Source organism: Ixodes scapularis, unplaced genomic scaffold (assembly GCF_016920785.2).
Source record: "Ixodes scapularis isolate PalLabHiFi unplaced genomic scaffold, ASM1692078v2 PGA_scaffold0__279_contigs__length_252992795, whole genome shotgun sequence".
In the NCBI taxonomy this organism is placed as follows: domain Eukaryota; kingdom Metazoa; phylum Arthropoda; class Arachnida; order Ixodida; family Ixodidae; genus Ixodes; species Ixodes scapularis.
The window spans coordinates 179457135-179472647 of record NW_024609835.1 but is presented as its reverse complement, the minus strand read 5'-3'; the positions used below and the strand labels follow the sequence as shown (position 1 = coordinate 179472647).

General features: G+C 44.4%; 1 protein-coding gene across 1 annotated transcript in view; it reads left to right on the top strand.

Moving 5' to 3' along the window:
• Positions 1-12009, top strand: part of LOC120842350 (major facilitator superfamily domain-containing protein 6) — a 35713-nt gene extending 23704 nt beyond the window's left edge. The window contains exons 6-7 of the mRNA XM_040213418.3: positions 9590-9780; positions 11845-12009. Of these exons, the coding sequence (XP_040069352.3) occupies positions 9590-9780; positions 11845-12009 (356 nt within the window). The remainder of the gene's footprint in view (positions 1-9589; positions 9781-11844) is intronic.
• Positions 12010-15513: the final 3504 nt, after the last annotated feature.

Sequence of the window (15513 nt, the reverse complement as noted above, 5' to 3'; positions counted from 1 at the left end):
GCCGCAGCCCCCCCCCCCCCCCCCCCCCCCCTCCAAAAACGCTCGCCACAAGCGCGTCGGCCTAGCGCGCGCTCTCGTAAAGTTGCCGCAGCCCCCCCCCCCCCCCCCCCCCCCCCTTTTTTTTTTCCGGCAACGCCTCAAGCGTGTTTCACATGCAGCGATTTTGGCCTATAGAGCGGCGCGATTTCTGCCGTCGCGGCGCTCGTGCCGCAGAATTGCTGGTGCTGGCCAGAGCGCCGCGACGGCAGAAATCGCGCCGCTCTAGGGCCAAAACCGCTGCATGTGAACTAGGCTTTACACGAGAACAGTGGCCGAGCGCGCGCTCTCGTAAGCGGCCGCGAATGGCTATCTAGCAGCCGTTTTGCTCGGCCAATAAGAAAATAAACATTGCTTTCGCGTTTTTTTTTTTTTTTTTTGCTTCTACAGACGGCGACGGCTTCGCTCTGTGGGATGTTGAAGCTTTCGCATTAAAGAACTGATATATATATTTTTTTTGTCTACTGAGCGAGGCGCTATCAATCTGAAAAGCGCGGTGGTTTCGGTTTGACGTCACCGTGTCTTGTACTCTATAACCATTTTTTTTTTTTTTTTTTGGGGGGGGGGGGGGGGGGGGCGGGTGTATTTCTTTGATACCATCGTACCTCAAGGGGAGAAGGTGTATGTACACTCGTGTTCGAATTTCAACCGCGAAACGGATCCGCTCATTTTCATCAGCAAATGCGCGTTAAATTGTTAAACTGGCGGTTGAACCGCGAATGCAGTTCAACCGACAGTGTGAATGCCTCATTAGTGTGAATTGAAGCATAGCTCTAGCTTTATGCGAACAAGGAACTTGATAGCATAAAGCGAGCGTCGCAGTAGATCGCTGTCAGAACACAGTCGACAGCAGACTTCACAGCTCTAGCGGCCAGGGAGGGAATTAGCGTATAGAACGAGCAATTTTTGTCATCTGACGTCGTCTCTATAGAGACGAACTAGTAGAAATATGCAAATGAATGAACAGAACCGCACCGTCAGAGATTTTATCTTTCGCCGACTTCGTTGCAATTTTTTTTTTTTTTTTCCGATCAGTGCGGTTTATTTTGTTTGCATATTTCAACTATACCGAATAAAACAATACATGCTATTCCTTCGTTATTTCAAATGCATCAGACGCTCTGAGTAGGTATTTCGTATTGATGAGGGTTGTGCGACACCCATTTAAAATAAATAAATGCTAAAACAACTATCCTGTGTTTTCCATGAATAGAAGTACCTAACATCTGTGCTGGAATTCCCCTCCTTCCTGGCTTCTTCGTTTAACTTGTATACAGTTTAAACATTCAGGAATTACAGGTCGCGGCCAATGTACAAATCTTTTTCGTCGGCAGGCGCCTTTTATACCACTGTGCATATTCATAGATATAATGCGCAACGCGGTTAGCGCAAACACGACATCGCCGCATCTTGGCATTTTACTCAGGCAGGTATTTGTGTAAATTACTGATCTCCATATCTCTGAGTTTGTGGTTCACAGTGTGTGCTCGAGACAAGGTTCCACGTATTATCAGCCAAGAACGATAATCTTGATAGTGTGTACGGAAATTGCTGAAGCTTTGTTTTAATGACTGCCCTCGACATGTACTCAGATGAAATTGACGCAGTAATGAACACCAGTAAATACTACCTATAAACGAGCAGAAAGTTGTGCCACTTCTATAAGTACTCGAATTGAGCAATTTACACCACACTAGTTTATTTTATATATTTATTCGTACATACTTCTATCTCATTTAAGGTAATTGGACGAGAGGGATTACAACAGCTTACAATCTTAGTGAAGAAAATAACGAAACATACCCTAGAAAATAACTATTCAAAGCAATTCCACGTAATTGTCACAAGTATTTGTACTGTAAAATAAAAAAAAATTGGGCGCCGTTCCACGCTCTGAAGGTGGATAACCAGTGAAGCTGTTTAGTACACGACGCAGACTTGACACAGAATATTGAACAAAGGCCCGAACACATTTGCTGTCTTTATCTGTGGTCATCTTGACGAAAGGTACGCACGCACACGTGCCGCCCGCCGCCGCCGCTGACATTCTCGTTGCCGTTCCCGCCGTTGCTCTTCGTAGACGCGCGTTACTCTTCGGGATTGCGGACTCTGCGCTGCCTTCCCATTACAACAAAAGAAGAAAAACGGAATTGAAAAGGGAAAACAACAATTTGTCTTGCTCTTTATATATATATATATATATATATATATATATATATATATATATATATATATATATATATAGATATATAAACGAATATGTGCAGATGAATGAACCGTACTTAATCCAATGAATCAAAGAATCAAAGTTTTCAGGAACACGCCGAAAGCCAAAAAACGGCGGGTTCCTGAAAACTTGGATTCTTTGAATCATTGGATTAAGTACGGTTCATTCATCTGCACATATTCGTTTATATCCTCCTCGGAGACCACGCACGATGACGTGAAATGCCCATCTTCTATATATCTACAGGGTGCGGCCGTAAAAACTTTCACATTTGGCACGCCTAGCAAAAATCAAATTTCAAACATACATACCTAAAGTTGGGCACACGAGCGTCATTTATTCCAAAGTTTTTTGCCTATTTTTTTCAGACGTCAACTTTGGAGTAGCGAATTATTAGAAAGATAAGAAAAATGGCAGACGTGCATTTCCTATGGCCTATACCCGCCCGTTCGCCGTCTGCTATCTGGTTCGCGACGCCGCTCCCAGGTGGCGCACTGAACGCAAAAACGCGGGAAACGCCGCACGAAAGGTTGGTGTCGGGCGAGATAATCGCGATAAAAAGTGATTTGAGCAAAATATATGAACGATTGTTGAAATTACCTGTTTCAAGTCAAGTTATGACAGATCGTCATGCAAGCAAGAAAACAAGCACCATGATGCGACGAGATCATTTAATTTACAGCTGCTCGTCTTGTTGACAATTGCGGGTCGCTCTCGAAGACAGCAAGCACCGCTTCAATGTTCTCATTTTTCAGCAGGCTCTCACGTTCACTGACTGGATTCTTCTTTTTAAAGTCGTCTCAACTCACAAAACAATCCGCCCAACTCAAAACAGTCGGGCGTGAAGGCGGGCGTTTATGAAATGCAGTGCGAAGTTTTCGTGGTACTGTGGCCACAGAGCTCCGCTCCACGTACCACTTGACTGCCTGGGCACACTCACTTGCCAAGTATTGCGGCATCGCTGCAGTTATTATCAAAATATTTTGATAATAACTGCAGAAGATAGTGCAACAAAAACAATAAATAGGAACAATCAAGATGCCCCAGCAGCGGCACTCTTGATTCCAAAGTTGAGCTTTCACCGGGAACGGACCCGTCAACAGATAAGCAGACGACGAAGGAAGACACACGTTCGTCTGCTTTAGAACACATTTTCATTAAACGAGGGCGTCCGCCAGTTTCTAAATTTCAAGTAAAAGGGCATGAGCGTTCACATATTTCGGTAAAATAATTTTTTATCGCGATTATCTCGCCCGACACCAGCCTTTCGTGCGGCGTTTCCCGCGTTTTTGCGTTCAGTGCGCCATCTGGGAGCGGCGTCGCGAATTAGATAGCAGACGGCGAATGTGTGGGTATAGGCCATAGGAAATGCACGTCTGCCATTTCTGTTATCTTTCTAATAATTCGCTACTCCCGAGTTGACGTCTGAAAAAAATAGGCAAAAAACTTTGGAATAAACGACGTTCGAGTGCCCAATTTCAGGTATGTACGTTTGAAATTCGTTTTTTGCTAGGTGTGCCAAATGTGAAAGTTTTTACGGCCGCACCCTGTATATATCTATACAAGTTTTTTTTTTTTTTTTTTTTTTTTAAGCTGAACAGATTTGTTTAAAAAAAGCCGTGAATGTTACACTTATGCCGCTTGTGGAGGTGAGTTATATGGACAGGGGGACATATTATAGGGGTTAATCGTAATGATCAGTCGTCTAATTAATTAAGATTCGTTAATTAGCTTCTTAATTAATGAAGATAGATATATGGTTCCAACTAGAAATTTGCTCAGCGTCATTGAAAACCACTAAATCAGTCATATTCAGAAAGAATTTCGGCGCGTGGAGAGGCGTAGTATTGTACTAAAGTTACCACTCGTGGAGCAGGTACAAGGCTGGGGCTAGATAAGAGACGGAAAAATCGCGCGGGCGCCTTATCGCAACCGCTAGCTTTGTACCTGCTCCACGAGTGGTAATTTTAGTGCACTATTACGCTTCTCATGCGCTGAAAGTTTTTTTGAAAATTACTGATTTAGTGGTTTTCGATGACGCTGAGCAAGTTTCTAATTGGAACTGTCTATTTTCATTGTTAAAAAGTTACTTAACACATTTTAATTAATTAGTCGACTGATCGTTACGATTAGCCCCCTATAATATGTCCCCCTGGCCGTATTACTCACCTCCACAAGCGGCATAAGTGTAACTTTCACTGCTTTTTTTAAACAAATCTGTTAAGCTTAAAAAAAACATCCTGCATCTATATACACACATTTGTGAGGACGACTATCGCTGCCCGGAGGTGCCGGAGGAAACTAGACACGTGTGACGGGACCGCCACCCTCAGGAGAGCGGAAGCAAAGGAAACTAGGCACGCGAGCGCTTGGAACGACGACAAAGAGAGGGAGGTGCAAGCGTAGAGTTTTTGGTCACGCACACAAAAATTGCTAAATTACCCAAGCTTTAAGGAGAATGCAGGGAATGGTGGTCTATACGCTGCATGCGCACGCCTTTCCCGTGTAAAAGATTCGAAGTAAATAACCAAAATAAAGCTTTGACGAACGCGCGTGCAAGATGTCATTTGTTTTAGGCATTCTGTTTAGAACAGTTACTGATGATGACGCAAGCACGTGCGGCGTATAAGTGCGGTGCGATCGTAGAGTTTTTGTACACGCACACGAAACATCCCCGGAACCCTAGCCATAAACAGCTTCGCTGTAAGAAATGGCTAATCCTTGTTACATCAAACATACCAGCAAGCTTGTTGCCCTGTTTCTCTTGCAATAACTGCATTTGAAGTTACATTCTCCGTTCGAAGACCAAATCGTGTTAGCTTTTTTCACTATTATTTGTTGAAAATGTATGATGTATAAAACGGTTCGCGAAGTTCACGCAATTATGCAACATCCAGAGTTGTACGGTACTGACAACAACTATTCAAATCATTTGTGAACGAAATCTTTTTGGAGATATATTTTAATTGTTTGACTATATTTACTAGAAAGTAATCGCAAGAGTAACCTGATCACTTTCCATAGTATCAAAAATTAGTTGTAGCCGTTACCATTTATCCATTCCTTTGTGGTTTGTACGAGTTTTCTACCGAGGAATGCTCGAACCAAGTCTCCGACAAGAGAATGGTATACTAAAATGTGTGAATGAAGATAAGTAGATAAGATTTCGGTAATTTTAATCTAATATTAGAGTTTTAAGTAACCGTTTTTGCACATCCCATTTGGTACGATGGGCCCTCCGGTACGAATTGTGCATGCGCTGCCACCGAAGACTCTGGCATGCGGAGTCACAAGCGGAGCGCAAGTTCGTCTGCTTCTTTAGCAGGGGTTGTGGTGAAGTCAAAACTGCGCCGAGTTCTGATTGGTTCTGAATGAAGGGTATACCTCAAGGGCAACTTGCTTTGAGGCATACCCACTATCTTTCAATCAGAGCTCGGCGTCTTTCCGTCGTCCCTGCAACTCCTGCCTAGAAAGCAGACGACTTGCTCTACGCATCATCACGGCGCTCGTCGTCTATGCGCGTATGCAATCTTCAGCTAAACCAGTCACGCAGATAAATAAGAAATGCGTTAGCATGACAGTTGGAAACGCTACACGCTTCCTCCATTAGGAAACCCTAACGCTGACCCCTTCACTTTTTTTTCTTTTGGCTTTCGCTTTTGCTTCCTCTTTTTGGCCTTGTTACAGGGTCAGTGTTAGCGTTTACCAAAGCAGGAGGTGTGCGGCGTTTTCCAAGGGTCAGGCTAATGGATTCCCCAAGAATCCACCAATGGATCTTCCTGTCATCTGTTTTGCCCCTTTTCTGTACTCTGCACATCACAGTACGTCGAAGCCCTTGGATAAGGTCATCCATATCACTCGTGGAAAGAACCACATCTATACCACTTGTAAAAGGAACCGCGTTCATGTCACTCGCAGAGGGAACAGCATCCATCGTTTTAACTACACACGCGCGCATCACTGCCCACGTACAGCTATTTCGGAAACCCAGAGCGAAGAACAACCGGCGACGGCATGAGCAGAAACTGAGCACGCGCTCATAGTGGCGTCATAAGGGTGAAGCGGGGAGGGGGGCGGGGGACGGGTGGCCGCCCACGGTACAGCGCTCAGGGGGATGCAGCTGGGCAGTGAAAAGGAGGGGAAGACGGTGTGGCGGCGGCCACGAGAGTGGGGTTGGGGGGAAGGGAGAGTGTCGCGGCAGGGCTACGAGATTGGCGGTAGAGGGGAGGGGGCCGGTCACGGCGGGCTATCACCCCAGGTGCCGCTGACCCTAGTGACGCTGCGGCGCAACACATACCACATAACAAAGCCATAATGCTGAAGGAGGTGGCGCCATCAGAGAAGGCCAACGATGGGCCCAGATTGGACACGACAATTACGTAAACGTTCGACTCAAAGTTCAAGCTTGACTCGAAGCCGCACGCTGACGCGGCACTCGTGTCCGGCGTTGGCCTTCTCTGGTGACGCGATCTCAATCAGCACTGCACTCTTAAGCTGGTTCCACATAAGTTCCGGTTAGTAAGTGGAAAATTTTTGCAAAAATGTTCCAGTTAATCTAGGTGGAACTGCGTTCCAAATTCCATAAAAATAGGTGGAACACTGTTCCGCATATTTTATGGTGCAATAACTGGAACCATGTTTCGCTTAATGCTTGTGGAACCGCGTTCCAGCTACAGGTATCTGGAACACTGTTCCAGGTAAATAAAGGCAGGTTTTCTCTGAAATGCTTTTCCACATAAAATAGGCATGCTGCCTTTTAAATATTCCAATCAGGGATCTCAAATCAGATTTTTCCTGGAAAAGCAAAGCCAGTGTGAAATGCATAACTCCTGTAAAACCAACGTCCGTTTTCTGGCATTTGTCATTAACAAACCAATGTTCGGCTTCATACCGTTTGCTGTGTGTTGCACTTTCCATTAATCACCGTTTTAACAATGTGCCACAGTATAACAAATATCAAGCTTAGATCCCTATTGTGCACAGTTTACAAACATGCATAAGACAGTGACAGTAGACAACAGCAATGCATGGTGAAATTGTGCAGCATTGAGCTCCACTCCAAAATTAAGAGCTGTTATGTAACAAAGCATAAATGCCATAACAATGCCCAATTTGAATTCTTTATTCTTCAGAATTACTAGGCATAAAATACTTCCTTCAAAAATAGTGCCCAGAAAAGTAACGATTTAAACATCTGAGAATTGGCATAATCGAAAAAAAAAAACATTAAAGCAAAGTGCACATAATCTAATAGCCGAACCGTTAGTAGGTGGGTAATGTGCTCGCTACCCGTTTTTTCGCTGCGCGTTTTTTTCTGCATCGGTTGCAACTGTTCAAGCATCATCTTTAGCTTAAAAGACATGAGGCACCTGTCAAATCTTTCACGCTCGTGCAATACTGTTGGCACTAGTCCTAAGGTTTGCCCAAAACAGTGTGGGTAGGAAAGGTTCAGGACATAGTAGATGGTTAGTAGTTCTATCAAGGCGTATTCCAAGAAACAACATGGTGGAAGGTGAACCGTCCTTTTGTAGAGAACAACTGCCATCTGGCTGCTGTCGAGAAGATACATGGTCCTGGCAGAAGCGACCCAACCTCATGCTGACCCTTGAATAAAAAAATAGGCTTCGGTGAAATTTTGTGCATAAAACTAAGTCAATTGTTTAGTCTTGCTTGTGAAATTTATAATACGACATGTTAATCTTATTGCTTCGTTATGATATAGATTTGCAGAATGGTTGCTACCAAGTGTCAAAATCAAAACGGAACTGCTATTTTTAGCCGAACCGGAACTAAAGCAAAAACTTTGCCGCCATGTTCAAACTAAACCGTTACCGAAGCATAGAAAAAGTTCACAGTTACTAGCTCTGAAACGATTTAATGCAACTTCTTTTTGTAGGATGCAAAGTAAGACACTTAGACATAATTAGCTGCACATCCTTACAAGAGCACTACAACAGAAAGAAAACTAAACGCTGCTCCGAATAAAGCGTCCATCTGTGTCAAACACCAGCGTCCAGTGGCGCCGTTGATCCAGAGCCTGGAATAATAACATCGGCATCCACAAGCAGGAGCGGATGAATGGTGCATAACACTTCTTAATTATTGTATCCTTAATGTGTTTCTAGAGTTCCACACACAAGTTCAAGGGAAGATGAAGCATTCCACTGGTGTGTCAGAAGTGGCAGACGCAGCGATAAATTTCGGTTGTTTGCTATAGGCAGGGAAATTGTGATCACTTTAAAAGTCTATGCTTTAATGTAGTTTCAACCGTTATATTTGCCTTCTGGACCAAAATCAAAGACTGCAAGCCCGAACATGGATTAAAAAAGAAATTTGGATCGGCAATCTGAGTGTTACACTTGAAGGTTTTTATCTAGTTCCAGTATTTATTGAAGTGAGCTTTATTTTTATAGCAGCAGAGACAGAGGTATTTCCATGACATGATCATAACTGTAAGAAGCAGCATTCAGAGAGTAACATTTATAACCGCTGTGTATGCAGGTCACAGGTCTTTCCTCACCTTTCCTCAGACTTTTTTGGAAGAATGATGATATGCTTTTTTAACAATCTGCTTCCTCAGATATCTGCTTTCAGAATCACACTGGCTCTGTTCTGTACATTAGAGTGGAAAACCGCTCTTAACTCGCTTATCAGAGAGAACTCTGCCCTGCTGGGCCATAGGTCCTGGTCAATATCATGGAAACTTTCTTTGCTTAGTAGTGCTCGAGTTTCGCGAAGTTTGAGTTCCATCTCGGACACCATAGAGCCGAACCGGAGTGTGGCTTCAAGTGCCAGCTGCAAAGAAAAGTACAATCTATAGTCGCAGGATCTTTAAACCTTAACAGTGTGTTAGGTATCAAATTTCTACTTCTTTACATGCAGTGTCTGAATTACATGGCCGCACTGCCTTTCAGCGCAGGCAGGGACAAGTGCGTTTTGTCCCCACTGTACAATCTGGTCATTTCCCTACCGACAAACTGAGCCACAAGGAGCGGCTTCGTAAAAGGAACACTAAGCATTGCGTTTTGGGCTGGCGACGTGGCTCCTCCTCCTCTCTGGCTCCGCGCCACCTGTGCACAGGAATTCGACGAAAACTAAAAGGCTCGTTTTGACGAAAACCCGGTAACGCAATTAAAAAATCGCAGGATCACGGTGTATTCGCTGTGCCTGATTGACTGAGCCGGTGATAAGAAACCCAGAAAGACAACGAGCATCATGTGGATGCGCTTTTGGCGCTGCTTGGTTGTCTTCATCGGATCGTGTCATCGGCTGCTGTCGGTAAAACAAATTAACGTGGACTTAGAGAGTGCTCGATTCATACTGCAGATCAACAGGGTTTCGGCACCACGTACTCGAGGATCAACCCCAAGAGCAGGCTAGAGACGTCTCCGGAGGTGCCGTCGCGTGCCTTCGGCAGATCCTCCCTCGCTGCTGCCTTCAATCCCAAGGGGATCATGGCAGGAGCCGTCAGTCCCGAAGCACCTCACCAGATGGATCGCATCAACAGGGACTTTGAGGTGAGCACTTGATGGCTGGCCTGCACTCTAAAAAAAGAACCTGGAGCGTCTCCTTTCTCGCGTAGCACTTGGGAGTGTCAATCGTTGCAATCGCCGGAGGCAGCTTGGTGAATGACGATGCTAAAGATATGTCTAGACCTAAAATGAAACGGCCTGAGGCACCAAGTCTGAAGCTTCACCATACCCAGTGTCACAACCTAGACTGCTCTTTTTTATGTGTTGCAATCGGTCGAGAGTAACGAACTCATCTGAGGTAGATACTTTTACGCGTGAAGATTTTAGAACGCCATCAGTACTTAGAGTTTTTTTGAGTGAATAACTTCTTTTTTAATGCATTTGAAACTCTTCAGTTAATATTGTTATCTGAGCCATCTCGCGTGCCATTCATTTTTTTTTTTTTTATTATGTAACGAGTCACATGTTTTCTGATGTTCTATATTGCCGCGCGCGCAGCTGGCCAAGTAGGCAGCGCGCGCGTGACCTAACGGTTATCGTACCTGGCTCCCACGCGAAAAATAAGCCAGGGTTCGATTCCTGGGAGCAGCTCATCTTTTTGTTTATTCCTGCAGACTAGTATTCTAATAAAAATCGAGAATCCTGTTGCTTCTTCGAGGTCCGAATATTCTACGCGTAGAACTTTCTATGCCGATTAATCTAGAAGACCACGCATGTACAGTCGGGGACAAGAGTCCCCAGGACATGCGAGCTGCGGCTGAAACGCATTGCTCTGCTATCTGCCGGCGGGTCGCCTGGTTTCGAGATCACACAAAAGCGCATGCGCGTCCTACTCTGCTTGCAAACATGTGTGTTTTCCCGCTCTTCTGTGGCACCGCGCTTAACTCGGAATCGGACGCATGGTACCGCCTCAGAAATAGCACTGGCGGCTGATGAGCGTCTGCTACATATTCCGAAACTGGAGATACCGCCTGCGGCGTTGCGCCGAATTTCGCCGTGTCAGCTCACCTTGCTTTATAACCAGTTCAGCTTATGGCTCAGTTGAGCTGCCATGCCTTCTTTCTTTATAGGTTCCATGTCAGTAAGCGCCATCTCAGAGGCGGTACCATGCGCCCGATTCCGAGTTAGGCGCCGCGCCACAGAAGAGCGGGAAAGCGCACATCTTGGCAGGCAGAGTAGGACGCGCACGCGCTTTTCGGTGATCTCGAAACCACGCGACCCGCCGGCAGATGGCAGAGCAGTGCGTTTCAGTCTAGAGTGCCTTTATAAACACGCGCGATTTCAGTCGCAGCTCGCACGTCCTGGGGACTTTTGTCCCCGACTGTACATAAGGGGCTCCGCGTGGCGAGCTACGGTCAGTTTCGCCTCAGCGTTCGATCGTGCTGCTTCACCGCCTTCGACGCCCCCGACGCTCTGTTGTTGTCTTTCTTTCTCCTTTTATTTTTGGGCACAAGTTCGCCCCATTAAACGTTCAGTTTACTCAGTCCTTCGCTCTCTTCACTTGTTATCCGTGACATTTTGGTGGAGGTGCGGGGTAGTGCATTCTATGCCAGTTAAGCCTGCGTACCGCCGAGAGTCCCGGTCGCCGTCGCTACGACGTCCAGCTTTTTTTTTTTTTTTTTTTTCTCACAAATTGTTTTTCCGTTACGTCAAATGCATGATTTCACGTGCTCTATAGTAATGTTACAACGCATGTACCTGTCAATAGGCGCACTCTTCTGTAGGGCCACGGGTCTTCTGTAAAAGCCCGAAAGTTAAATAAATAAATAAATAAAATAATTAATTAATTAATGTCTTTGGCCATGCTGCCGACATAGATATTGAGGGGAAAAACACAATCGCCCTACTCTTGTGTGATAGCGCGGAAAGAGTGCCACAAGCAAGTTCTAAACAAAACAAAACAAAAAAACTTGGGGCCTTGGCGCTGTTTTTAGTACTGCACCACCATATTCTACTAAATGCTACCCGAGAAAAGCAGAATCGAGCATTCGTTGTACAGTATAGAGCCTAGTGCGTGGGCGAGCGCGGCACAGAAGCTCGTCAAGCTAGGTCAATAACTGGGGCATATATTCCCAGTAAAGTATTTCAATGGGCAGATCTACATCGAAGGTATATGTCTACTTGTCTCTCATTCAGGCCTACCGGGACATCACATCAATAAAAGAAGACCCTTCGTGCATCGAAGGGAAGGTCCTGGAAGCGCCACGACTCAAGACCTCACCATTCGCTCTCCAGCCCGACCGGAGACAAGCTGCTGGCGCCTACGCCTGGTAGACGTCCGACGGAAGACTCGCCTCCTGGTGGGCGCAGCGTTATGTGGTAAAGCAGATAGGGCGCGGTGGCTCTGGTACAAAGGTTGGAAACTTTAATGAATGTCGTTGCTTGCGACACGCCAGCGACCCTTGTAGCGCAGCTGCTTGGGCTCTAGACATGCCATAACAAAGCCATCCTCTTAAAGCTGCGCTCACACCTCTCGTACTCCATACTAAAGACGCTGTGTTCGCTGGCGTTCCTCGCTGGTGTTTGCTGCAGACACGACGACAGAACTGTCTGCGGACACGCCTCATGTGTCTTCGAAACGTGTTTGGTTCTTGCATGTTGAGAACATGTCTGCGGATGGTCCTTTATATGATGTATCAGCAGTATGACCGCACCTTAAGGCCCCCCGACGAGACATTGTTCTCGTCTGCTGCGGTCTATCTTCAAGTTTTATTTAAATACCTAGTGACTTGACGGCTTTTAGTACGCAGGCTCATTGCGTTTTAAGAAGAGTTAAAGCGCTATTTCTTTATAGAACCATTAGGGTAAAATAAAATAGTTTTTAATAACTACATATCATCTACGGTTGTGGTTGAGAAACGACTTGCTTGGTTACCGCCAAGTATGTTCTCGAAAAATGGTTCTTCAAGAAAAGGCCTTACGTTCTGTTCTTGGCTTGAGACAGCACAGTCAGACCCAGCATTCGTTTAAAAGCGTCAGGCGTAAAAGGGAAGCTAAGAAGGTTCTTGAAAAACATAACGTGTTACAGATGAATTCTAGAGTATTTTTGTCCCGTAAATTTGGATATCACGTTCGCTTTACCCGGAGATGTAACTGAAGGCGAGAAAGCACGAAAACCCTCCGACCAGTCGTTACGTCATACGTAGATCATTCGGCCGCCAAGTGCGTATCGCTCGTGTGGACAGCTCGTGCAGTGGCAAGCTTGCCAGGTATATTCCCTCGCATTGATACCAGTCTAGACGCCTTTTCTTGACCTTTATGAAAATAGCGAGAGTGCGCGTGCATAGCTTTGATAGGCGCTTAAGATGCGCGAGAGCGGAGATGACGAAAACTATGCGTATGACGTCACACTCCTGGAAGGAAAAACGGTACTTTCAAAAAAATATTTTCTGCAGCCTCGATGTTTTAAATTGAAAAATAATCTAGATATTTGTAGTCCTGGACGCCAAAGGAAGACAGTATAAGTGTTGTTTTTTGTCTCAAATAGAGGATCGCTTTAGTTTCCCTTTAAAAGCGGCTCGAAGTTTCGCACGACATGGAATAAGGCCTGGACATTTATTACGAAGCTTTTTGACAAAGTACGACGGATTATCTGGTGCTTTGGTCGAACGAGCTTGATCGTTTGATGTTCTGCCTACTATTGCTCTGTTGCCATGATTTCTATGAAACTGCACCTGAAAGAAAGAAATTTTCATCGAAGGTCTTATTATCCTTCCCTATACATGTGATTAGTGAGAAACGTACATGTACCTTAGTCGCTATGAATAGGGCACGGAAAACGAATGCGATTGATTGCAATAATTGAGAGAATTGGGAAACTTTTTGGTTTCAGTTTTTCAGTGGTCAGTGTGAAGCCAGGAATGTAATTCAAATGAAAAAGGAAAAACTGAATTGTCACGCGACCAAAGTGTGTGAATTTTTCCTAAAGTAAAAAAAAAAAAATATGCAGTAACATGACCAGTGTAATCTACTCACTGATGTATCATCTACACATGTACGTGCAATTACCTTAGTTTCATATTTTTCTACAGACGACAAATTATTTTGCAGTTTATGAAGGCATATGGCTTTGGGTTTCATTCTTTTATTAAATATTTTAGTTATTTTATTTGACTGCAGTATTAAAAACGCCTCCGTTGTTGCTCTGAAGGTTTACATTATTAGCATTATCTTGATTTCAGCAAAGTATTTCGCTTTACTATTGCGGTACCTTGTGCCACCCACATTGAGAATTTTACATGTATATTCTACGGTACATAATGCAACATATCATGTTACGCCTAAGCCCCTCTTTCTGACTCAGAACTCTGTGGACATTAAGGTATAACAATCACATGAATAAACCCAAGTTTTTTTTTTTTTTTTTGTTCTCTTTCGAATCGCAAATCTTTGTTAGAGATATCAAGCTTTTTAAGCAGAATAACAGCTGTCACAAAATCTTTTAGCTTTGGTTATAAAAAAACTGATCTATTCAAAAGTTCATGTTGCCCGTTGTTTAAAAAAGTATGCACCACTTTCGGTCTTCGCTGTAACACTTCGAGTCAAGGAAAACACAGGGAATTCATAAACATTCCAAATGGTGCATCTCACAGCTATAAGCTCGTTTTCATCAATTCTATTTAAAGTTGGTTGATACAAAAATTCATGATAAGCAACAGGCGCTCCAAAATAACAACAATTTAGCATAAATAATATAATATTTTATTTAAAAAAGTATACTATTGTATGTATTGTACTGAATACCTGTAGATCTGTATCGCGGAGTCTAAGTAAAGCTGTTTACCTGTTTTTTTTTCCTTCCATAGTTACAAAATAACGCTATTAGTATACAATAGATGCTACTTATTGAAACCTGTAACCAGTTTATAAAAGGTAACCTACATTGCAATGTGTTTCTGAAGTGCGCAGTATGCCGTAAATCTACTGTAGTCCCCGCCAGGACAGAAACGGCATGGAGGTATTTCGATTCGTCCCACCTGCAGCGCAAGCGTCTTACCTTCGATAGCACTTGGGGCGTCTCGTCAGCTACCAATCTCGACGCGCAGCCGAAGCACGACGGACATCAACGAGCGCGTGCCAGAGGTTGGGTATCCGATTTCCAACATATCATATCTTTAAGAAAGCGCTCAGTGTTTTTTACTTATGTCTTCTCGTTGTCACCTTTGAATCACGTTGTATTACGAACACAAAGAACCAAAACAACAGAAGCCCAATTCGAGGCGTAAAATTGAAGAAGCAAATTACGGGGTTGAATTTAATCACTGCTCTACTTTTCTGCACAGTAGTCGGGGACCCCCACCAAGGACATGCAATATCATTTGTTTCTTGCAATGCTCTCTTTGTGAAGATGCAGACCAAACGACACGCAGGAGTGTCACCTCGGTTGACTCAAGCACATCATTTCACTACTCATCTTATTATACATTGCGGTCATCGTCTTCGCCTCCTGACTGTCATCAACTCGTTGTGTTATACAAACGTGCGTGTACTATTATGTGAGAGAAACTACCCACCCTCGACAGCTGTAGCGTTGCATTAAACGCAGTTTAGTGGGCCATTTTTTTCGCGTCATCGCTGTTAAGAACGAAACGCCGCAGGCACTGTCTCCGTTTCCCCGGTAGCAGCGTCTCAGCTATCAACAGTGAGACGAAAAAAGCAAAGGATTTGTTATAAAATCATACCTAATTGGTGCTGAAATGAATGTGCACAATTAAAAAATGCTGAAAGCAATTCCTGGTCCTTAAGAGGAACAAAAACGCCCAGTTTTCATCATATCAA